General features: G+C 45.0%; 1 protein-coding gene across 1 annotated transcript in view; it reads left to right on the top strand.

The window, feature by feature from the left end:
* The window catches only part of SNX31 (sorting nexin 31), a 101,003-nt gene extending 76,824 nt beyond the window's left edge, over window positions 1-24,179 (top strand). Inside the window, exons 11-15 of the mRNA XM_068238395.1 lie at window positions 718-903; window positions 2,718-2,810; window positions 7,391-7,468; window positions 9,977-10,024; window positions 20,850-24,179. Coding sequence (XP_068094496.1) covers window positions 718-903; window positions 2,718-2,810; window positions 7,391-7,468; window positions 9,977-10,024; window positions 20,850-20,933 — 489 coding nt within the window. The 3' untranslated portion in view covers window positions 20,934-24,179. The remainder of the gene's footprint in view (window positions 1-717; window positions 904-2,717; window positions 2,811-7,390; window positions 7,469-9,976; window positions 10,025-20,849) is intronic.
* The last annotated feature ends 904 nt before the right edge of the window (window positions 24,180-25,083 follow it).

The raw sequence follows: 25,083 nt of genomic DNA, 5'->3' as shown, positions 1-25,083 counted from the left end.
CAAGGCGGGCAGTGGTTTTCCGACTTTAAAGTCGCAAATTTTGGAAGTAAACTGTAGGCAGGGCCGGAGCATCGGTGAGCGGCTGCGCTGGCACAGGATGTCTGCGGGGGACCACTAGAAGCCCCGGGTAAGTTCAACTCTTTCACCCTACCCCCCTACAGTACTCCTTTAAAGGGGAACTGAAGAGAGAGGTATATGGAGGCTGCCATGTTTATTTCCTTTTAAGCAATACCAGTTGCCTGGCAGCCCTTATGATCCTCTGCCTCTAATACCATTAGCCATAGCCCCTGAACAAGCATGCAGCAGATCAGGTGTTTCAGACTTTAAAGTCAGATCTGACAAGACTAGTTGCATGCTTGTTTCTGGTGTTGTTCAGATACTACTGCAGAGAAATAGACCAGCAGGATTGCCAGGCAACTGGTATTGCTTAAAAGGAAATAAATATGGCAGCCTCCGTATACCTCTTACTTCAGTTCCCCTTTAAGGTAAGTATCTGGTTTTGTACCTGAGGTTTGGCTCTGGTAAACTTTATGATCACTCTAATACTAGACACTATTTTTTTTTCCCTTAAAACCGTTTTTAAATACCAATAAAAATGTACTTTCCTCAGAATAAAGAAAACTACAATGTTTGAAGGCTATTATCATTTTCGTTTGATGCATAACATGTCTGTAACAGTGGAAACTCATGACAATCCTTTTATTTTTTTCCTTGCAGTTTTTGGAACTTATGCATCAGGTGGAACACTATGGTTACCTGAAGTTATCCCCGTGTACTAAGAAACAAGGAAAGACCAGCAGCACTGTCACAGTGTATGTGGGTGGCAATGAACTGCACTGCAGCAGTGAAACTGAAAGCCTCCATCTCCCCATCTATGCAATCACCAGGTGGCATGTTAACATGGTAAGTATTCTGCAGGAGTTTTTTTTTTATAGTAATTAGTCATTGAGCATCCCCCGCTCTGGGCGCAAATCTTTCAGTCCTCTTAGGCCTTGTTCACATTGCGTTCTGCTCGCATGTCTGTCCGCAGTGGGCTTTTTTTGAGGCGTTTATTTTTTTCCAATTCCCGGCGCTTGGGTGGGCGATTCGTTTTTGTGGTTAGTGGCTTCCGACGCGTTTTTCCCAAGCGTTTTGGTAAATCACTCTGATGCAAGTGAGGAAGTGAACACTTTGATCCGGAAAATAACTACAATGTATTCTTAAAACTCGAACGCAATCGCTCCACAAAGCGGTTTTGTGAGGTTTTTTTCTATACCTTCCATTGAGGTGAAATCGCCTCAAAAATGGCTCAAGCGCCGCTTTACAAAGTGGAACGCAAACGAGCCGCTCATATGTGAACTATCTCATACAGACTCATTGTGTAAGCACTTTCAGGGCAATTTTGAAAAATCTCCCACGCTTAAAAGATAACAAAGCCTGAAGTGTGCACAAGCCCTTAGACCCGTGTAGCACTTAGCTGCCACTTCCAAACAAGTTCCCATAGCAACAATAACGGTAAGGGAACACTGCACAGTAATGCCTGTTAGCTGATGGATATCAGTGGTTTGAGGTGGACAGGAAACTTTATCGTCGCTGATCCCATGTTAAGTAACGTTATATTTGGTTCTTTTCCGTTAGCCGGGCGCAACCACTAGGTGGCGATAAAGCTCCGTTAGCAGGGCGCAACTGAGCTAAGTAATGTAGAATGTAATCTCCCTCACCAGCTATCGCTGGCAGCAGAGTTGCATCTTTCCCTACTATCCATGGCGGCCTGGAGGGGGAATAGTAATTAAAGAGACACTGAAGCGAGAATAATTCTCGCTTCAGAGCTCGTAGTTAGCAGGGGCATGTGTGCCCCTGCTAAAACGCTGCTATCCCGCGGCTAAACGGGGGTCCCTTCACCCCCAAACCCCCCCCCCCCCCCGCAAAATCAACGACCAAAGTGGTCGTAGATTTTGCTGCTCCTAGAGGCAGGGCTAACGGCTGCAGCCCTGCCTCCTGTCGCGTCTATCAGCGGCGCATCGCCGCCTCTCCCCCGCCCCTCTCAGTGAAGGAAGACTGAGAGGGGCGGGGGAGAGGCGGAGATACGTGCTGACAGACGCGCGTGGGGCAGGGCTGCGGCGGTTAGCCCTGCCTCAATCCGGGAAAGAGATCCCCTGCTGCTCGGAGGGGAATTCGGGGGGGTCAGGGACCCTCGTTTGAGCTCTGAAGCGAGATTTATTAAATCTCGCTTCAGAGTCTCTTTAACGCCGCTGGGATTTTGCAGGCTGAGGGAGATTACATTCTACATTACTTAGCTCAGTTGCGCCTGAACCTCCCCTGTTCAACGCTGAACTTTTATCGCCACCTAGTGGTTGCGCCCGGCTAACTGAATAGTACCTTTATATTTTAACTGGTCTGAGTGGCTGGATAGTGTAATGGTTAAGGGCTCTGCCTCTGACACAGGAGACCAGTGTTCGAATCTCAGCTCTGCCTGTTCAGTAAGCAAGCACCTATTCAGCAGGAGACCTTAGGCAAGTCTCCCTAACACTGCTACTACCTATAGAGCGCATCCTAGTGGCTGCAGTTCTGGCGCTTTGAGTCTGCCAGGAGAAAAGCGCTATACAAGTGTTTGTCTTTTTTTGTCTTTTTTTATTTTCTAAGAAAAGGTTTGCGGGTATTCTGCATATATATTGGAGAGGATTCAGATTCAGTCCATTTTACATAACCCTTCACACACTTATTTTTATTTATTCCAGCAAAATGAAAACCTCTGCAAGCTACCATCAGAGTTCAAGCTGGAGTACAAGCAGGGACAAGATGTGGCATGGATCACATTGTGGACAGAGCAGGTATGCTGGTTTTACAGTATATTAGGAATCATAGATGCAAATAATTTTACAATTTGTTCTTTACCAGAAAAATTTTATTTTTTTTCTTTCTTCTGAAAGTGGATTGTAAACACGAAACTGCTAGCAGGTTGCTACTATGGTTCATTCTTGGTGTAGCAATACAATTGCACCATCTGCTGTACAGAAGCAGAACTACAATGGAGTTTCTATTTCCAGAAACCATACACTGAAGTGAGATGGGTATAAAAAGGGAAATTCTGGCTTTCATAAAACTTGCTTAGGGGAGTTGCTATTGCCTGCCTATAGTACTTTTCTGCAGATCAAGTGACTCGTTTATACTTGCAACCTCTACATTATTTAATTGCTTATGATGGATCAGAACTCAGAACTTCCTCTCTGCTCTAAAAGATATGCAACATCATAATAACCTTTTAACAAAAACATTTCTTTGTTTATGCTGGGAACACGATGCAATTTCCCGCCCGATCCGCTGGAATCAAGCAATTATTTCTGGCAGGTCCGATCCGTTTTCGATCAAGAAAGGGATCAATTTTGTAAAATTATAATCGGAAGATTGAACCCTTAATCGATCTGGGGCAGTTTGGACATGTATACGCAAAATACAACTTCCTGTCCGATCCCCCGTCGATCAGATGGGAAATTGCATCGTGTGTTCCCAGCATTGCAGCTGATAGAAATCTTAAAATAAATCTACAGTGTTTCTACTTCCTGCTTTCATGGAAGCAGATATATTGTTAAAATACTGTGCTTTCAAATTAGCTTATCTGCAGTGGCAGTCAGCTGACACAGGGGGGAGAGCAAATTACTACTTGTAATTATTAGACACAAATGAGAGGGAATTAGGCTGTCCTGGAGTTCAGGTCCACTTGGACATGGGAGACAAGGGTTCGAATCCTGGCTAAGGTCAGTAACTGTCCAGTAAGCAGTCCTTAGACAAGACTCCCTAATACTGAAGTGTGGCCTCTAGAGCGCGTCCCAGTGGCTGCAACTCTTGAGCACTTTGGGCCTGACAGGAGAAAAGCGTTATACAATTGTTTGGATTATTACTTTAACCATTCCTGCCGTCTGGACGTGATTGTCACGTCCAGGCGGCTGCTGTTGTGCTGTTGCGTGCGTCTGCTTGCTCCCGTGTGCGCCCGTGCCACTCCCGATAGTCCAGGGATCAATGAATGGGAACATAGTTCCCATTCATTGATCTAAGTCCCCAGCAGAAAAACCGACGGCTTCTTATCAGAGGCTGCGGCCTTTCTGAGCAGAATTTTTTTTCCCATCCTCCATATGCTTCCTGGAAGCGAGCACTTCACTTCCAGGGCTAAAAAAAAAAATTCAATGTGGCCATCTGGTGGCCAAATAGTAAAACTACACATATATATATATATATATTTTTTTTTATAAAAAAAGCCCACATTATCATATTTAAAATTAACTGTTTACCTCCCACACCAAAAATTACCCAAATAAGATTTTTAATGAAAAAAAAAAAAACATAAATAGTTACCGAAGGGTCTGAACTTATGCATGTGAAGAGGGTATATTACAAACATTTTTCAAATTATAAGCTTGTAAATAGTGATGGACGCAAAACTGAAAAAATGCACCTTTTTTTTCCAAATAAAATATTGGTGCCATACATTGTGATAGGGACATAATTTAAATGGTGTAATAACTGGGACAAATGGGCAAATAAAATACATAGATTTTAATTATGGTAGCATGTATTATTTTAAAGCTACAATGGCTGAAAACTGAGAAGAAATAATTTATTTTCCATTTCTTTCAAAGAGAATCTGTACTCTAAAATTCTTACAATAAAAAGCATACCAGTCTATTCATTATGTTCTCCTGGGCCCCTCTGTGCTGTTTCTGCCACACTCTGCTGCAAACCTGGCTTGTAATTACCAGTTTTAGGCAGTGTTTACAAACAGAAGACATGGCTGCTAAAAGCTTGTGATAGGCTCAAGTAAGCAGAGTGTGTGAGTCGCACAGAGCTTGCAGGGGGCCTGGAGAGGGTGTGTATAGCTTCTATCCAATCACAAGCAGCACAGCACATTCCAGCCAGACTGCCTGAGCCCGACAGACCCGACAGAGGAGAGAAGATTAGATCATATAACAGAGATAATACAGCCACTGTGCAAGTGGGAAAGGCTGCAGTAAGCCAGACCACATTAGAACAGGCATAGGAACTTATAGGATAGAATAAATAAGGATGAAAATGTTGTTAGTCTCTTCACTATTCCTGTGAAAATGCATTTAGAAGAAAATAATTCTTAGCAAAATGTACAACCTAAAGAAAGTCTAATTGGTGGTGGAAAAAACAAGATCTAGACCAATTCATTGTGATAATTAATGATAAAGATATTGGCGAATGAATGGGAGGTGAAAATTGCTCTCATGCATAAAGTGAAAATTACCCGCGGGCTGAAATGGTTAAAGTGTAGGGACGTTTTCGAGCAGCTGAACTGCAGTTAATCGCTCTCTCCAGTGGTTTCCAAATAAGCTTGGTTATGGTCATTTAACGGTCATTTAATACAGAAGGGTTTGTCAATAAACCACAATCTGGAGGTTCACTCACTCGCGCCATAGTAAACCACTCCACTCCAAAAATACGAATAACAATTATTCCGAAGGTGCCCAATGTAATAAAATGTTTCAAAAAACGTTTAAATAAGGGGCATTGTTGGTCTTGCCTCTCCTGAAGAAATTTGCCAGAAAAACTGGAAATATAGCTTTTATTGAGCACTATAATGGACAACGCGTGGCATTTGCCCACAGGCTCTGTTGGTGATTTCACTTCTTGCATCCCACCTCTGTGAGTATAAAATCAATTAACTTTACAATCCGGATGAATCTGAGATACTGCACTATTTGGCTCCTGGTCTTCTTTTTCATTTCCCGGGAACTCCTCCTTTAGGACAGACTGGAGAATGTTTTTGCTTTTGTGTGTGTGTGTGTGGGGGGGGGGGGGGGGGGGGGGGGGGGTTCTATTGCACTCAAATTCTAATCAAGGGGGAAAACAATAGGCAAATACTAGTCATTGCAAAAACTCAAATAAGGTCGGAAGAGGTAGATGGGAAGATATGAGGCGGGAAACACACTCACTTATTGCTCCAGGGGCGTAGATATTGGTCTATGCAAGTTAATGAGAAGTAAATGAACGGTGAAAATTGCTCTGGTCTTGAAGTGGCTAAGGTGGCCATACATCAGGCAACTTGGCGGCCAATCCAAGGGCATAACTAGAAATCACTGGGTCCCCCTGCGAAACTTCGGATGGGGCCCCCAGCTGTCCTTGCTAGAGGGGGGAGCGCCAATGGTAGCCCGAAGTGAGGAAGGGGGGAGTCGTACCCCCTGCTGCTGTTGGTGCCTGCTTCTCCCCCTTCCTGCAATGCACCCCCCTCCTTCCCCTAAAAATGGCTCTGGAGGGCCCCAGAGACAGCCCCCCAGGCTTCTCCCCCTAAGGGCCCCCCTGCGGCTGCATCCCTTGCAGGGGCTATTGTTACGCCCCTGGGCCAATCGATCATCCGATTTGATTGTTCTAATCTGATGAAAAATCAGTGCCGCCAAGTGTAGGCCCAATTAACGATGCATTTTGGGCCAAAATTGGACGCATGTATTGTTTGGACATAATGTATGTCGGGCTGACCTGCTCAATTGGGTGCGTGGTGGTAATGGCGTGCAATTGGGACGAGCAATGAAACCCTGGTGCTGTCCCCTCAATGTAAAATGTGCCCGGTACAGTATACTACCTGTCCATCGCTGGAGTAATGTGGGTGCGTGTGTAATGTCAGTCCCCCACGTATACACAGACAACCACATGTGGCATGAGTATGCGGACGGAGCCAGCGACAGACAGGTAAAGTATACTGCACTGGAGGGGGAACATTTTACATTGGGGGACAGCATGGGGGGGGGGGGGCGGCCGTTTCTGCGGCACAAGGCCAATTCCTGAGATTTCATGCTGAAATTGATTGGGAATCGGCTTGCAGTGTATGGGCTGGCAACAGATCTCTCTTCGATCAGAGAGATCTGTCTCTTGGTCGATCCGCCTATACATCGTCTAATGAATGGGCACCTTTTTTCCACATTCTTGAGTCCTCCTGTAAGGCTAAATTGACTGGACTTGACAAGATTAGCAAACCTCACAACTTTTTGAGATAAGAGGGACACTTAAGCCACGCCCCTACCAAACCCTTAACCACGCCCCCGGCACACCCCTAGTCACATATACCATAAAGATTTCATAAGAAAAATAGGTAGTTTTTATAATTCCAACTACACTGATCCTTTCTATCCTGGTTCATTTTCCTTCCTATCAGCATTTGAAAATAAGAAATATATAAATTTAAAAGATGGAAATAAAGTTTAGAGTCCAACACATTTTCAGTAGATAACCTACATACATTTATATAGTTCTGCACATGAGTCCTGAAAAGAGGGACAGTTGGGAGCTATGATTAGCCTGGCTAAAATGATTGCTGAATAGGACGTCCTGCTCACTAATGCATCTGAGCTGCTCCCTTGAGTTCCTCCTTAGGAGTAACTTTCTTATTTTTGTGTTTTAGGCTTTCCTGCTCAGCAGCTGCTTAAAGAAGATAATAAGCGAGCAGCCAGAGATTGCGACCAAAGAAAACCTGGAGATTGTGAGTACTCATGAGTGATCTGTGTTATGAACAAGGCCCTGACATCAGGGTTGCTCTGCACTGATGGAAGACATGCAGGCTTCCATGGGGTGCAGAATCAAATGGACCACTGGGCAGCAAATAAGTTGGCAGCACACTGCTTTGCTGCAAGTGGCCACAAGGTTACCACTACTAGTAACTGGAAGAACAGGAGGGCAAACCCGGCAGTCTGAAGAGGATGAGACCAGTATATGTATGAGGACTGAGTCAGTGCACGCCAATGTAGACCTGACAGTCATGGCCGGCGCTACAATAGAGGCAAAGGAGGCAATTGCCCCAGGGCCCCAGAGCCTGTAGGGGCCCCCAGTGGCTACAAGAGGAAAAAAATGTTTCAAAAAGACCTTATAGTTTTTGAAAAAATCGATTTTAAAGTTTCAAAGGAAAAAAAAATACACATTTAAAAACCCGCCGACTTTAACGGTTAATAGCAAATCCACCTCCTTAACCACTTAAGCCCACAGGGTTGAAATTTTTTTTTGCATCTGAGCAACTTTCACCTCCCATTAATTTGCCAATAACTTTATCACTACTCATCACAATGAATTGATCTATATCTTGTTTTTTCCGCCACCAATTAGGCTTTCTGTGGGTGATACATTTTGCTGAAAATTAATTTATTCTGAATCCATTTTACCAGGAATATTAAGAAAGCAATGGAAAAAAATCATTATTTCTCAGCTTTTGGCCATTATAGTTTGATATTAATACATGCTACCATAATTAAAACCCATGTACTTTATTTGCCAATTTTTCCCGCTTATTACACCATTTAAATGATGTCCCTATCACAATGTATGGCGCCGATATTTTATTTGGAAATAAAGGTGCATTTTTTCAATTTACGGCCATCACTATTTAAAAGCCCATAATTTTAATAAATTATTTTGATATACTCCTTTGACATGCATATTTAAAAAGTTCAGACCCTTAGGTAACTATTTGTTTTCTTTTTGTTTTTTATTGTAATATTTTTTTTTTTCATTAACTTTTTTATGTGGGTATTTTTTTATGTGGGAGGTTAACAGCCTATTTTAAATGTTTAGAAATGTATTTATTTAATAAAAGCTGATGTGGGTGTAGTTTTACTATTTGGCCACAAGATGGCCACAGTCAAAAAGTCCTGGGAGCGATCGATCTCGCTCCCAGGAAGAAGAATGAAGACTGGGAACTTTTTGAGCTCAGAAAAGCCGCAGCGTCTGAAGAGACGCTGCCGGCTTTTCTCCGGGGGGGGGGGGGGGGGGGGATGCAATCGGTGAAGGGGATCTATAATCCCTTTCATTGATCGCTTGGCTAACGCCAGCGGCGGGAGCGCACACGGGGGGGCCCGCGGGAGTGCGCACGACCCGCGGGAGTGCGCGCAGCCTAACTGGACGAGAATTTTCGTCCAGTTAGGCTTAAGTGGTTAAATGCTAGAAACTATAAATTTGCAGAATAAATTAAGGAGATCATTGGGAATAAGAGGAAAATCTATTTTTCAAAAAGACATTATAGTTTTTGAGAAAATCGATTTTAAAGTTTTGAAGGAAAAAAACTATACTTTTAAATGCGGTAAATGTCATTTTTAGTAGCACTTTTAGTTATGGTAGTGTAATTTTACATGTATCCAAAGAAAGAGCAATGAATTTCCTGATGGGGTTTCCAGTGGGTCCATACGCAGTACGTATGGACCTCCTGGAAACCCCTCCGCAGCTGCAGCACTTTGGCCAGGGATCCCTATACAGCCGCAATATGGCTGTATGGAGATCCCTGGCATTTTTTCCGATTTTTCCCAATAATTTTTTTTTGTTTTGTTAAGAGTGTGGGAAAATGTTTTTTACAAAATTATGTGGGGTCCCCCCTCCTGAAACTTTTTAACCCCTTGTCCCCCCATGCTAGCCAGAATGTGGATCTCTGACCGATTGGGGCTTCACACCCTGACAATACAAGCTGCAAAAAAGGTCCCTTAATGCCAATTTTTGTTCCGGGGTATCTGTTGGGGGGGCCCCCCAGGTTTATTTTGCCCTGGGGCCCCATCGTTGCTAAAACCGGCCCTGCTGACAGTGGGTAGGAGAGGAACAAAAGTGAATGGTTAGGGTTTGGAACTGAATGGACAGACTGGCCGGGCAGGGTTGAGAATGTTGTACCGCAGACTGGAGTGATAGAGATAAGTTGAGGCCTGGACCGGTCGTATGGACTGGGACAGGTAAAATAGGTGTGGCATAGACTGAATAGAGGCTGGACCGGGTGCTAGGGAACAGTGAGACTGACAATGCTGGAGCTGTGTAGCAACGGTGTGTCTGCATTGTATATGATGAATCCTGGGACCAGTACAGGATGAAGATGCTAGAGTTGCCAAACAGGAGGATGCTGGGTCCTGTTCAGTATAAAGCCTGATATAAATGCTTGTGTAACTGTACATCATTGTGTAACAAGAACATTCTCCATTCTCTTTTTGCTGATTTTTTTTCTTTTCTTTTTTGTTCCCTGCAGATAGATCCAAAGAAATCAAGAAGTCTGTTTAGGAGGACACAAAAACAGGTGAGCACCAAGCCTTTCCAATACAACAGATAAGTAGCTGTGTGCCCTCCTATACAATAAGTAGCTATGTGCCCCTAGATAGCAGTGCTTGCTAGCCAGATATTCTCCCAGCAATACAGTGTAACCCTGGGAGCCCCCCCCCCCCCCCCAGATAGTAGTATGGGGTAGTCAGGTGCGCGCAGCCAGATAGTATGTACTGAATGCCCCCACCTAGGTAGTGGCATTAGGTAGCCAGGTGTGTCCCCTGGATAATATATATTCTTCTACCCATATGGTAGTATTTGCACGCCCTCTGAGCCTCTCGGTATGTATGCCCCCACCTAGATAGGGTAGCCAGGTGTGTCCCCAAGATGGTATGTACTGTATGCCAGCACCTAGTTAGTAATATTGGGCAGCCAGGTGTAACTGTATTATGAACATGAACCTGATATCCAGTGGCTGGATAGTGTACTGGTTAAAGGATACCCGAAGTGACATGAGATAGACATGTGTATGTACAGTGCCTAGCACACAAATAACTATGCTGTGTTCCTTTTTTTCTTTCTCTGTCAGAGAGTTAAATATCAGGTATGTAAGTGGCTGACTCAGTCCTGACAGGAAGTGACTACAGTGTAACCCTCACTGATAAGAAATTGCAACTATAAAACACTTTCCTAGCAGAAAATAGTTTCTGAGAGCAAGAAAGAGATAAAGTGGAATTTCTGATCAGTGAGGGTCACACTGTAGTCACTTCCTGTCTGAATCCGGACTGAGTCAGCCACTTACATACCCGATATTTAACTCTTTCAGGCAGAGAAAGGAAAAAAAGGAACACAGCAAAGTTTTTGTGTGCTAGGCACTGTACATACACATGTCCATCTCATCCTGTCACATGTCACTTCGGGTATCCTTTAACCTGCCTGGCGTTCTATTAAGATCGCCAGGCAGGCTGCGGGAGGGTTTTTTTTTAATAAAAAAAAAACTATTTCATGCAGCCAACTGAAAGTTGGCTGCATGAAAGCCCACTAGAGGGCGCTCCGGAGGCGTTCTTCCGATCGCCTCCGGCGCCCAGAATAAACAAGGAAGGCCGCAATGAGCGGCCTTCCTTGTTTTGCTTACATCGTCGCCATAGCGACGAGCGGAGTGACGTCATCGACGTCAGCCGACGTCCTGACGTCAGCCGCCTCCGATCCAGCCCTTAGCGCTGGCCGGAACTTTTTGTTCCGGCTACGCTGGGCTCAGGCGGCTGGGGGGACCCTCTTTCGCCGCTGCTCGCGGCGGATCGCCGCAGAGCGGCGGCGATCAGGCAGCACACGCGGCTGGCAAAGTGCCGGCTGCGTGTGCTGCTTTTTATTTGAGCCAAATCGGCCCAGCAGGGCCTGAGCGGCAGGCTCCGGCGGTACTGGACGAGCTGAGCTCGTCCAGACCGCCCAGCAGGTTAAGGGCTCTGCCTTTGACATGGGAGACCAGGGTTTGAATCCTGGCTAGGGTAAGTACTTATTCAGTAAGAAGTCCTTGGGCAAGACTTCCTAACACTGCAGGGTGGCCCCTTGAGCGCATCCTTAGTGGCTGCAGCTCTTGAGCGCTTTGAGTCCAACAGGAGAAAAGCGCTATATAAATGTTCGGATTATATTAGTATTCAGTAACAAGATGTTCCCTCCAATTACCAGTGTTAGATAGTCCTGCTAAGCTCCCCAGAAGGCATTAAATGGCCCGATGACCACCTAAATCTGATAAGTAGGGTTGCTCGTTGGATTCCGCGGAATGGAGATTTCCGTAATTCCGTTCCGGTAAGCCGGAAATAGTGGAATTTCTATGCGGAATTCCGTCTGAGTTTAATCAGAAGTGTGTAAAAGCTGCATTAGCCAATCAGAGGGATCGGAAGGGATAGAGCATTAAAAACGGAATTTCTGCACCAATTAGTCTTAACAAAAACCAACCAATCCTACGTTAGCAACCAGCTCCTAGCTACCTATCATCAGCTATCCCACCCATTTTGTATATAAGAGAGGTGTGCCGTCACGAAGCTTGTGGGTTTCAGTCTGGTGTTTTGGAGAAAGGAGAGACAGACCCATATTAGTTGTTTCAACTTAAAACAATAGTCTTTTTAAAGAGACACTGAAGCGAAAAAAAAATGATATAATGAATTGGTTGTGCACTATGAATAATTACTAGAAGATTAGCAGCAAATAAAATATTCTCATATTTTTATTTTCAGGTATATAGTATTTTTTCTAACATTGCATCATTCTATAATATGTGCAGATAACACAACAGTCAGCATTCAAAATGATTCTTTCAGAGCAGTCTGTGAAGTAATGAACTCTCTGGCAGAGGAAAACTAAAAAATTAACTAACAGTTGAGATAAGTCAGTAAACAGCCCTCTCCACGACATTGAAAGTCTTAGAGCTTAATGGCTTTTTGTATAGAGATAACTGGAGTTTCTTAAATCTTCCTGTACTGGAAACAATTAGACTGATGTATCTGATCTTAATGTTTTATTTCTTAGCTGTACTACACATACAAATCATAATATCATAATTTTTTTTTCCGCTTCAGTGTCTCTTTAAAGACTGTATATAAAACAGAAGTCTTTAAGACTGTCTTAAAGACTGTGAGAGAGAATTATACTGTGTGTGAGCTATTAGTAGCTACATACACACTTGAAAGATAAATGAAAGATATCAGACCAATTTTACCACCTTCCATGTAGTATGAGAGCCATACTCTACACAGTCTATTCTATGGAGCTGAACTCCCCATCAGGTAAAAATCTTTGTAAGATGCTGCACACAAAGATGCTGTACACATTCAAAAGATCGGTATCTGCAAAAGATCTGTTCCTGCAAAAGATCCGTCCTTGCAAAATGCATTCATAGTCTATGATATCTGCAGATCCTCATACACACCTTGTTTAACAGACATTCATCTGCAGATAATCTGCAGATCAGATCCACCAGGATGGATTTTCAGATCTGCAGATGATTGTCAGATATGCAGATGAAGTCTGTTAAACAAGGTGTGTATGAGGATCTGCAGATATCGTAGACTATGAATGCATTTTGCAAGGACGGATCTTTTGCAGGAACAGATCTTTTGCAGATACTGATCTTTTGAATGTGTACAGCGGTCTTTGTAAGCAGCATCTTGCAAAGATTTTTACCTGATTGGGAGTTCAGCTCCATAGAATAGACTGTGTAGAGTATGGCTCTCATACTAAATGGAAGGTGGTAAAATTGGTCTGATATCTTTCATTTATCTTTCAAGTGTGTACACACCATTAGACAGAGCCAGCCAGGCTGCAGGTTTAAGGCTCATATACACATCAAACTATAGTCTTTGGAAAATAAAAGATCACAGACCAATCTTACCACCCTTCATGTAGTATGAGAGCAATACCTTCACAGTCTTTTCTATGGAGTTGAACTCCCCATCAGAAAAAAATCTTTGCAAGATTCTGCTCACACAGATGCTGTACAGACACAAAAGATCAGTATCTGCAAAAGATCTGTTCCTGCCAAAGATCTGTTCCTGCAAATTCATTCATCTGCAGATCAGACAATCATCTGCAGATCTGAAAATCCATCCTGGTGGATCTGATCTGCAGATGAATGTCTGTTAAACAAGTGTGTATGATGATCTGCAGATATCATAGACTATGAATGCATTTTGCAGGAACAGATCAGATTTCTGTCTGATGGGGAGTTCAGCTCCATAGAATAGACTGACTGTGTAGAGTATGGCTCTCATACTACATGGAAGGGGATAAAATTGGTCTGTGATCTATCATTTTCCAAAGTCTATGGTCTGATGTGTGTATAAGCCTTTAGTGTTTGACAGAGTGAGAGAGTTAGGTAATTGATTAGTTGAGTGTAGTGCAAGTTTTTTTTTTTTTTTCTAAATTCATTTTTTTTTCTTTCTTTTCTTTTTGATTTATTTTCTTTTTCACCCTCTTATTTTCTTTTTCAGTTCAAGTTAGGTGGATTTATTTTACTTTGGTTCTGTCGCTCATACCCCTTCCCCAATAAAGTTTTTGGCCCTCCAAAAAATGGAGCGAGAGCAGCAGTAACGTCCTGCCACTCCTAAAAGAAAATGGAGTGATGGTGATGTTGGAGGATCACGTCAAGTACGTGATCAGGTTGAGGGTAGCAGCAGCAGCAGGAAGCGTTCCGACCCTGATCAGAGATGTCTTCCCTGTGTTTGCACGCAGGAAAATTTTGACAGAGCAGCAGGCGAACAAGGTAGTTGATTATTTCGATCAGGAACCCTCTACCCAGTGTGAGGAACTTGAAGCTTAGTGGCAGCAGCACCAGTAGTGGCCAGGTTCCTCATGACCAGAACCCGACCACAGCTGCTTCTCTTGACTAGGTTGCTTCCTCCCAGTACTCTCCTCCAGAATTAAAGCACACCTATGTCGATGAGAGAGATGTGCAGAAGGATCGGGATGAGGCATTGGAGGAGACCATGGGACCAAGGTCCCAAGAAATGGTGGGTTCTGTGGTGACAGAAATGGCCCCTGTGTTTTCTTCACCCAGTAATCCATCACAACTGGGAGCTTGTGTCACCACCAATCTACATCACTACCAGTCAACTACAGAGGTGTTTCATGGCCAGGTGGGGGGTCCAGAAAAGTCATTTATGGGTTCCAGTGATTTGGTTGAACTGGATGATGTTTTGGATGATGAGGTGGCTGATCCAACATGGTCGCCATCTGGTGGGTTAGGCACTAGCAAGCATGAGCAGCTTGGAGAAACGGAGCAGATGGTTGGCCAGCAGCCTGCAAGTGCTTTCCCGTCTGTCAGTACCCACCTGTCGAATGCTGAGCATCGACGTGCTAGAACAGGTCGCACCACTGCTCCATGTCCCCTGCATGGAATTATTATACTGTTCTGGAAGAGGATGAATCCAGGGCAGTCTGTTCTGTGTGCCGTGAATCGGTGAGCAGAGGCAAATCGGGCAGCGGGTTCGGCACTTCAGGTCTGATAAGCCATCTGCGCAACCACCAGATGGGAGTTCGAATATGTAAAGAATTACAATAAGATGGGTGGAGGAAAAGCAGCAGCAACAGGCCCCTCCTCTTCTTTTTCTAGTCGTCCTGTCCCTGTCCAACCTGCGTCCCATTCTACTTCAAATCCCTCTGCATGCCAGGCTGGAAGAGGGCTCTAGACTTCGGCAAGCACCTCATCATCACCCTTGTTGGTTTCCTCTGAATCACCAGTGTTCCAGCATCAGGCCTTTGTGCCAGAAATGTTGCAGAGGAAGCGGATGCTCCCTGCAACTGATCCGTTTGTTGTAAAAAATAATGCACTCCTGGCAAGGCGGTTGGGCCAACAGCTGCTGCCCTACCAGTTCGTGAACTGTGCCTCCTTCCGCAGACTGATGAACAGTGTTGCTCCACAATGGCGGATCCCCAGCCGCCATTATTTTGCCAGAAATGCTATCCCTGCCCTTCACCAGCACATTGTGGAGTGTGTCGGCCGGTCTATGGATCACGCTGTCGGTGGCAAGGTGCACTTCACTATGGATGGCTGGAGTAGCAGGCATGGGCAGGGAAAGTATCTAACTTTTACCGCCCATTGGGTCATTCTCCATGGTGCTGCTGAGGAGGGTGCAAGATCTGGGGCATCTCAGCTGGTGGTGCCACCACGTGGGTTGAAGGGGAGGCCTGTTCTATTTCCCTCTGCTACCTGTTCTGTCCAAGGCCAGTCCGCCGTTGCTAAGCCTCCCAGCAAGTGGTCCCGCTCCTACACTGGTCTGCAGCACCATCGATGCCACGCAGTGCTGAAACTTGAATCCATAGACGAGAACAGGCAAACCGGATCTGTAATCCTTGCAGCCTTACAGGATCAGATTCAGCAGTGGCTTTTCCCCCGAAAACTGGAGACAGGTGTAGTGGTGTCTGATAATGGTGCCAACATGCTGGCTGCCATTTCTGAAGGTGGCTACACTCCCTTACCTTGCTTGGCCCAGTGTCAGCCCACATCCATCACTCCGCAACCGCCACCGCGACCTTGAAACTGCTGCAGTGCCACCATAGCCTGCCGCAGCACAGGCTTATTTCTTATTGTCCGACGTGGTGGAACTCCACCCTCCACATGCTGGAGAGGTTGTGGGAGCAGCGAATGGTGGTCAGGCTACAGTATACCTGTTTCAGACATCTTCCTCCAGAACAGGGCCACTGGACTACATTACTGTGGACCAGTGGCAGCTGATTGGACAGGTGTGCAAAGTCTTGGAGCAGTTTGAGCAGGCAACAAAATTGGTCAGTGAGGAGCACTGCAGCATATCAGAAGTGCTCCCTATTGTCTTCATGCTGGACAAGGCTCTCGACAAAGTGCTCTGACAGGGGGAGGAAGCACTACTGAACAGTGGTCAGTCAAGTAGGGGAGTGAGTGAGCATGCTCAAGTCCTGGATGAGGAGGCAGAGTTTGTGGAAGCGGAAGAGCCAATTGCCCGGGGGTGGGAAGAAGATTCTGATGTGGAGCTGGAGCATGACGACAGTTCTGACAGCCAGGAAGAGGTGATTAATGGCAGACATCTCTTCCCTATGGCTGCCTATATGCTCCAGTGCCTCCGTAAGGACCCCCGGATTAAAACTCTAAAATCAAGGCTCGACATGTGGGTGACCACCATCTTAGATCCCCGGTGCAAGGGGAAAATGCGGCAGTTCATACCCCCCCTCCCAAGCAGACGCCAGGATGAGCCACATCCGGAATGCCCTTCTTCGTTGGGTAGGAAAGCTACAAGCTACCAAGCCTCATCATACTCAGCAAAGGTCTGGTTGTCCCACTCCCAGCAGCAGCACCAATAGCCAATCTGTGAACCTGCTGAGTATGTTGAAATAATTTTATCAGCCAATGCCAGATACTCCTTCTAGCAGCACCACCAGTGGGCAAAGTAGTCACCGTCAGCGGCTGGCCCGTATGGTGAATGATTACTTGGGGTCGGCCAGTGCTCCAGACAATATGAAGAGTAATGACCCCATGGAGTATTGGACAAAACAACTGGATACCTGGCCTGAACTCGCTCAGTATGCACTGGAGGTTCTTGCATGACCCGCCACCAGTGTTCTTTCTGAGCGAGTATTTAGTGCTGCAGGTGGGGTGGTCACCAGGGTTGCCAAGCGTCCGTATTTGGACGGACAGTCCGTCCAAATGACACTTAAAAATCCCTGTCCGTAGTGTCCGTCATTTTGGGACAGGCGTCCGTCCAAACAAACTCTTGTTGCAGTCATTGTACACGTGCGCACCGCGGTACTGCAAAATTTGTCCCCGGGCAGCTGGGAAATGATCAGGTCTCCTCTTTCTCTTTTGTACCGCCCTCCATCCAATCAGTAAGTCTCTTCTTTGCTCAGGAACCTCTCTCCAGCCAATGAAGTAGAGCGAGAGAGAGATTCTGCCCAGTGAGCCCGCCCACATAGAAACTCCGTCCAGACTACAGCTAATTGGAGTGATCAGGGCACACGCAGCATGCAGAAGTGACTGCTAAGGAACAGTTTATTCATTCTTCTCCTCCTCTTCTATTTGTTCCCCGGGGCAGCAGGTATCCATGAAGCGGCCAGCTGTGGGGATACACACAGCAGGAGAGGTCATTTCAGCTCTGCACTTTTTTTTTTCACTATCGGCTCGGAATCCGCAATAGAGCAGAAGAGAGAGACACACACACAGTATGATGTCTGTCACTCCCCTGCACATTTCAGCTTGTCTTTCCTCTGCCCTATTGCCGATTCCAAACTGAAAGTGAAAAAAGAGTGCAGAGCTCTGATTGAAAGCAGATCATCTCTCCTGCTGGAATCTGCACATGGCAGGCAGCTCTTTCTGATCCTATCCTGACTCGTCCTGTGTTCAGCCACTCTTGTCCAGCATGACGCGGAGCACTGCAGCAGCCAGCTGAGCCAGGTAATGTGTGTGGCTCAGCCTGTCAGGCTACATTGCTCAAAACAGCTGCTGTCCCTGCTATAGGTCAATAAAGATAAACAATGTGATAAAATGCTTGGAGGGTCAGGGTCATTCAGGGATGTAACTGTATGTGTGTGCTTTATGCAGCCTTTTTCTGTATTCTCCTTGATCCCACCAGGCAGCCAGGTAATACTTAGCAGCTAGAATAAATAAAAGGGGAGCTGCCAGGAATATTCTAGCTGCTAAAGGGAGAAATAAAGCAGGAGTTAGGAGAGGTGATTTGCCGTCACAGAGCACTGCACTTTTTTCATTGGGGGTAGGGTGGGGTGCAGACAAGCAGTGCACAGCATGAGTGGAAAAAAATCTAGTGCTTTGTGACAGCAAGTCACCTCTTATGACCCCGGCTCTGCTTCACCCTTTAGTCACCTGAAGTAGACTATCGCCTTTTTTTCCTGATCCATAATTCATTGGGTGTAAGGGGCTCACAGGGTGCTGCATTTATCACTTCTTGCCTCTGGGGTTGCTAGTAGAGGGGTATGAAATAGCCTTTGGCACCCATTTATGTAGCATAAAAAAAAACTACACTTAAAAAATGTGACCTTCCCTCGTTAAAAAAAAAGTGCGCTACTGACTCCGCCCACATGTCCGTCCAAAAGTTTGTGTGTCCTGCTTTTTTGGACCTTTTGTCCGTAAAAAATTAGAAATTAGGTTGGCAACCCTGGTGGTCACCGACCAACGGACCCGTCTGTCCACAGACAATGTGGACATACTAACGTTCATAAAAATGAACGCGCCATGGATCAGTAATAATTACAAGGCCCCTCTCACTGATTCATGAATAAGATTAGACAGACTGAATTAAAATTATGCTGTTTTTCAAGCCTCAAATGGTCTCCCTCTCAAACTCTGCTGCATATTTTTGCATTTTAAGATCATAAAAATGCAGCTTTTGCAGCTGTCCAACGTTCTATTCTATCCTAACCCTATGCTTTTGGCCTACAACTTATCCTTCTGCTCCAAACAAAAATTGTAATGATTGCCATGGAACCACCTCTAGGTCCCATGGCTTATGACAACTCCTGCTGCTCCCCACCAAAAAAAAATTGTAATCAGGATTGTGATTCAGCCACCACTAAAGCCACAGTTATCAGCAGGACTGCCATGGAACTGGTATTTGTTTAAAAGGAAACAACCATTAGGTTCCCTTCAACATTGTGGAAATTGTTCCGCCGGAATGCGGAATTCCGTGAAATACCGCGGGGATCCGCCGGAATGTAGCGGTGACGGAATTTTGTTACAGCGGAATTACCGCGATATCGGAAATCGCCTGTTCCGATCATCCCTACTGATAAGTAACTAATTAGGGAGCATAAGTGGACCACAGATATTATACTATCAGGCTTCTGTCACATTTGATGGGCAAGTCAGCCCTCTGGATGCCAGCCACTAGTGCCATTCTGGTGCAATTCAACCACTTCCCCCTCCCCCGGGACGAGTAACTACATCCCTGCAAAATGCCATAACTGCTTGTACAACTTGCATAGCTACTACATCCCTACTCACCGCACATTCTTGTCCCCCGTGCCCCCCCTGCACGTTACCGCCACCGATTAGTAGCCAATAAATCAATGAATGGGAAAATAGTTTCCATTCATTGATTTCAGGGGTGCATATTATTTTGGCGCCTATCAGTTCGGTGCGGTGAGAGCTGAATGATGGCTCTCACCTCTGATGCTAAACTCCGAGGCCGCGTTAAATACTATTCCCCCTTAGAGTTGTCGCAACTCGGAAGGAGATGTATTTCGGAGTCTGGCAGCCGCCAGAGCCCCGAATTACCGCTAAGCGCCCCACGCAGCATAGCATTGCTGCTATGGGGCGCCCAGTTTTGGCTCTCAGAGCCACGCTGAAATCAGCTGATCTGGATTTAAATCCCCGTGTGAATGACTGCAGCCATCTGAGACGGCGCTGCCATTCACAAAGAACGTCCACACATCACTTTCTCTATGCGTAGTAATACTACGCATAAGAAAGTGTGCCGGCGAGAACATCTTGTGTCCAAAAAGTAAAATGACATCTACATTTATTTTTTTTTTTCAATAAAGGACCTTTTTAGAACTTATTTTTACATTTTAAATTAACCCCTGCCCTCCCACACTCCCCAATAGTTACCCCAAACATTTTTGGAAAAAAAATTGACAAATAAAAATTGACTAGTTGCCTTAGGACTGAACCTTTTTAATATGTATTTCAAGAGGGTATATTACTATTACTTTATAAATTATGGGCTTGTAATTAGGGTTGGACGCAAAACTGAAAAATGTATCTTTATTTCCAAATAAAATATTGGCGCCATACATTGTACTAGGGATAAAATTTTAATGTTGCAATAACCGGGACAAATGGGCAAATACAATGTGTTGGTTTTAATTACGTTAGCATGTTAAAACTATAATGGCCGAAAACTGAGAAATAAATATTTTTCAATTTTTTTCTTATTTTTCCCGTTAAAACAGTTTTAGACTAAAATAATTCTTAGCAAAAAGTACCCCCCCAAAAAAGCCTAATTGGTGGCGAAAAAAACAAGATATAGATTGTTTTGTTGTTATAAGTAGCAATAAAGTTATAGGCGAATGAATGGATGGCGTGCTGACAGGTGAAAATTGCTCCAGTTTTTTTAAGGGGAAAAGCCCTTAGAGGTGAAGTGGTTAAAATGCAGCCAAATAGCAGCGTTTATAACACCACCAAGCGCTGACATGGGGTGGTGTTACTTGGTGGCCGTGCTCAGATTTGACTCCATAGAGGCGTGGGGGCCGTCTCTCTTCACCCCCAGTACTGAGCTCTAAGTGTACTCTACCCTGATGCTACCTTGTTTGGAATCAATTTGTGCAATTTACTCCATGCATTTTATTTACTTATTTGTTATGCTTTGTTGTTTTTGTTTTTACAGGCTGACATCCCGAAGGAGAAAGTTTCTTTCTCTTCATTTGTTGGACAAAGTGATGTGTTTGAGTCAGAAGACTTCAGTCTGTAATAGTGTCAATGTGAAACCAGCAAACGCCCTAAAATATAACTGTTGTTCCTTCACCTTCATTGCTGCTGCTGACTGACATTAAGGGCCCGTTTCCACTATCGCGAATTTGCATGCGGGATGCAAATTCGCATCGGCAATACAAGAGAATGGAACTGTTTCCACTTGTCAGGATTTCTGAGCGTTTTTCTGTGCAGAAAAAATCTGCAAGGCAAAGCCATCAGAATTCACATACCGCTATGCGAATCGCATACAATGTATTTAATAGAAAATTTGGTATGCAAATTTTCATGCAAATTCGCATACGATTTTGCATAGAAACAATTGAAAAGCACACAGGCACTGCCACGGTTAAATTCCCATACATAGTCATCCATGTGAAATCGTATGCGAATTTGCATGAAAATTTGCATACAACCGCATGCAAAATTCGCATCCGCATACAAATTTTTTCCGCGGCAGTTCCCACCGCACAAGTGGAAATGTGCCCTGAGGGCTGGATCACACTGCAAGAGCTTTTTAAAGTGAACCCGAGGTGTGAGTGACATGGAGGCTGCCATATTTATTTCCTTCTAAGCAATACCAGTGGCTATCCTGCTAATCCTCTGCCTCCAATACTTTTAGCCATAGACCCTGAACAAGCATTCAGCACATCAGGTGTTTCTGACAGTATTGTCAGAACTGACAGGATTAGCCACATGCTTGTTTCTCGTGTGGTTCACTACTGCAGCCAAATAGACCAGCAGGACTGCCAGGCAACTGGTATTGTAAAAGGAAACAAATATGGCAGCCTCCATACCACTCTCACCTTGGGTTCACTTTAAGCACTAGTAATGTAATGCTATGGCGATTTTTTTTTTTTTAAAAACGTATTGCTCCAGTGAGAACACATAGCATTTCATTAGCAAGAGCTTTTCAAATCACAAGCGCTTGGCAAACGCTCTTGCATTATGAACCAGCCCTAAAACTACATACAAATATGTAAAGTAGGACCAGATAATCCCCACCTCCCTGAGCTTCTCAGCCGTTTGTTTTTCTGTGTCCCGCTGGGGTGTAAAGGTAGCCATATATCTAGTGATGTATGGGCAGATTCGACCAACAGACAAATCTCTATCTAATCAAATCTGATTAGAGAGAGATCTGTCAGCTGCCCATACACCACAGGCCGATTCCCAATCAAGTTTATGCTGTAATAGATCTGGAATCCTCTTTGTGCGCCGCATCCGCCGCCTCACCGCGCCGACGCTGTGCCTCCCTAATGTAAATGTACCCCGTGTAAAGGATACATTACCTGTCCGTGGCCCGTGCTTATCACCCGCTGCCTCTGTGGTATCTCTTCTGCATACACGCGCCCCCCATGTTTCCTAGTAAGGGCGCGCGTGTGTGACGTCATACGCACACCCTTACTAGGAGACCACGTGGGGCGTGCGTGTGTGGAGAGGGGAATGTGTCTGAAAGCCAGTGGAGGGACAAGCACAGGCCACAGACATTGTAATGTATTCTTTACATGGGGCACCGTCGTGGGTTTCATCGCAATCGTTGGGAAATTGAATGGCGTTACCTCCGCGCACCTGATCAAGCAACATCTTGCAGCATGCGCGATCGAGAATGCGACCAATTTTCATCCCGAAATTGGTCACATTGTCGGTTTGGCATGCACTTGGCGGCACTCCTTTTCATCCAATTTGATTATAATAATCGAATTGAATGGTCACTCTGTCTCTAAGTCGCCTAATGTATGGCCACCTTAAGGTATGCTCTTTTTGCATAACACTGTCCCATTGTTTATGCCATCGCATCTGATTTATCACCTCCATAGAAGTAGATGGAAAATACTGTAAAATCACCAGCAAATATTATGCTGGCATTTTTATTCAGCACTATCTGAATGAATAGGTCCTTCAGCTTAAAGGGCACCTGAAGTGAGAGAGAATATGGAGGCTGCCATAATTTTCTTCTCAAACAATACCAGTTGCCTGGCTGTTCTGTTGAGCCTCTGCCTCTAATACTTTTAGCCATATACCCTGGCTGCTTGTTTCAGGTATGTGTTTCAGACACCACTGCAGTCAAAAAAGATCAGCAGGATGCCAGGCAACTAGTATTGTTAAAAATGAAAATGTGGCAGCCTCCATATCACTCTCACTTCAGGTTCCTTAAACCAGCATAACCTATACTAAGCCTAACATAAAAACAAAAGGAATCCTGGAATTAGACCTTAAAGTTTACCTGAGATCCCCTTTAGGCTGATGTCTCCCTCACTGCCCTCCCTATTCAGATGGGTCTTTGAGTCCAGCTGCAGTCACAACCTTTACATTACCTATTGCTACACTACTGCTCATACTGAGATGACGTCTGCTAAGGCTTAGTGCACACCAAGAGCGCTTTTGAGCGCTTTTGAAATCGCCAGTGCTTTGAAAAGTGCTTGGCTAATGTATTTGAATGGGATGGATCACACCAGAGCGATGTACTTTTGTCCCAAATGCAGGGGCTGCAGCCTGCAGCATTTTTGCCTCTGTTAATTATAGGAAAGTGGAAAATCGCTCTGAAAAATGCTAGATCAAAGCGATTTTTTTGTTACAGAAGCTGTTCAGTTACAGCTCTACTGTAACAAAATATAAAAAAAGTTGCTCCAAAAATCGCTAGGTATGTTTAGAAAATTGCTCTGCACATGCCTAGAATTGCTCTGAAAAAAATCACTTCAAAAAGCACTAAAGCGTTTGCGATTATGCTAGCGCTTTTTGGTTTACACTTGGCCTCACCTCTCCCCTGGGCAGAACTGGCTGCTCAGCTGAGAGTCCAGTGTGCACAAACACTAGTAAGAATTTTGTTGCAAATCTCCATCTGTACACCGGTAACAAAGTATAGAATGCAGAGAAACTGCAAAACTGCCTATCAAGTAGCATTAAAAAAAATTAAATAAAAATGTCAGCCTCTCATGTCAGGTTATTTGTGTTCAAATAACCAAGTAATGTAAGAAAGCAGCGTTAGTCCAATGTATTCAATATAACTAGTACATCTGCACTTCTACTTGCAGTAAAGTTGCTGCAATGTGCATTGAAAAATGTGGTTTAAAATGTATATTTTAATAAATAGGGATGTGAAATGTAGCATTTAAAAAAAAAATGCTGTTTTGTACTCCTTATCCTCCCTGCTTGGACACTTATCAGCACTTCAGCACACACTGAGACGTTTTTACTGCAAATAAGAGACGTGCTTGTTGTTTCAAATGGGGATTAAAGAGAACCCGAGGTGTGTTTAAAGAATGTTATCTGCATACAGAGGCTGGATCTGCCTATACAGCCCAGCCTCTGTTGCTATCCTAAAACCCCCTAAGGTCCCCCTGCACTCTGCAATCCCCCATAAATCACAGCCGTGCTGTGAGGCTGTGTTTACATCTGTAGTGTCAGTCTCGGCTGCTCCCCCACCTCCTGCATAGCTCCGGTCCCTGCCCCGTCCCTTCCCTCCAATCAGCAGGGAGGGAAGGGATGCAGGCGGGGACTGGAGTTCTGCAGGAGGCGGGGAGAGCAGCAGACTGACACTATAGAGATAAACACAGCCAGCTCCAGCCAGCTCTGACAAGCTTGTTTGTCAGCAGCGTGGCTGTGATTTATGAGGGATTGCAGAGTGCAGGGGGACCTTTAGGGGGGTTTAGGATAGCAACAGAGGCTGGGCTGTATAGGCAGATCCAGCCTCTGTATGCAGATAACATTCTTCAAACCCACCTCGGGTTCTCTTTAAAACTGATCATAGGAAGTGTATTGTATTGATATTGATACTATTTAAGAGAATTTAGCCACACTTGAGTATGAGGCCTCGTTCACACGAGCATCTGCCGGTGTGTCAGTCAAATGCTTTTCTGTAGGCGTGCAGAAAAGCATTTTTCAACTTCACGCGATTTTCACGCTCGTGGGGGGACATGGAGATGCGGTGGTAAGCAATCCCTGAAAGCAGCACGCTGCTTCTAAGTCAGGGCTGGTTCAAGCCACAATGGGGCCCTGTGCCAAAACTAACCTTGGGCCCCCCTGCCCCCTCACCAGCATATTCACCCCCCAAGGGCCCACCCCTAAGCCAGCTGCGGCGCCCCCCAGATCTCCCCCTTCAAACTTACTGTGTCCCCCAGGGCCCCTGCACTGTTTTTATCAAAACAGCAACT

The sequence above is a fragment of the Hyperolius riggenbachi genome, chromosome 5, assembly GCF_040937935.1.
Source record: "Hyperolius riggenbachi isolate aHypRig1 chromosome 5, aHypRig1.pri, whole genome shotgun sequence".
NCBI classification, from domain to species: domain Eukaryota; kingdom Metazoa; phylum Chordata; class Amphibia; order Anura; family Hyperoliidae; genus Hyperolius; species Hyperolius riggenbachi.
The sequence above is the reverse complement of the archived record's forward strand: the minus strand, read 5'-3'. Positions and strand labels throughout refer to the sequence as shown.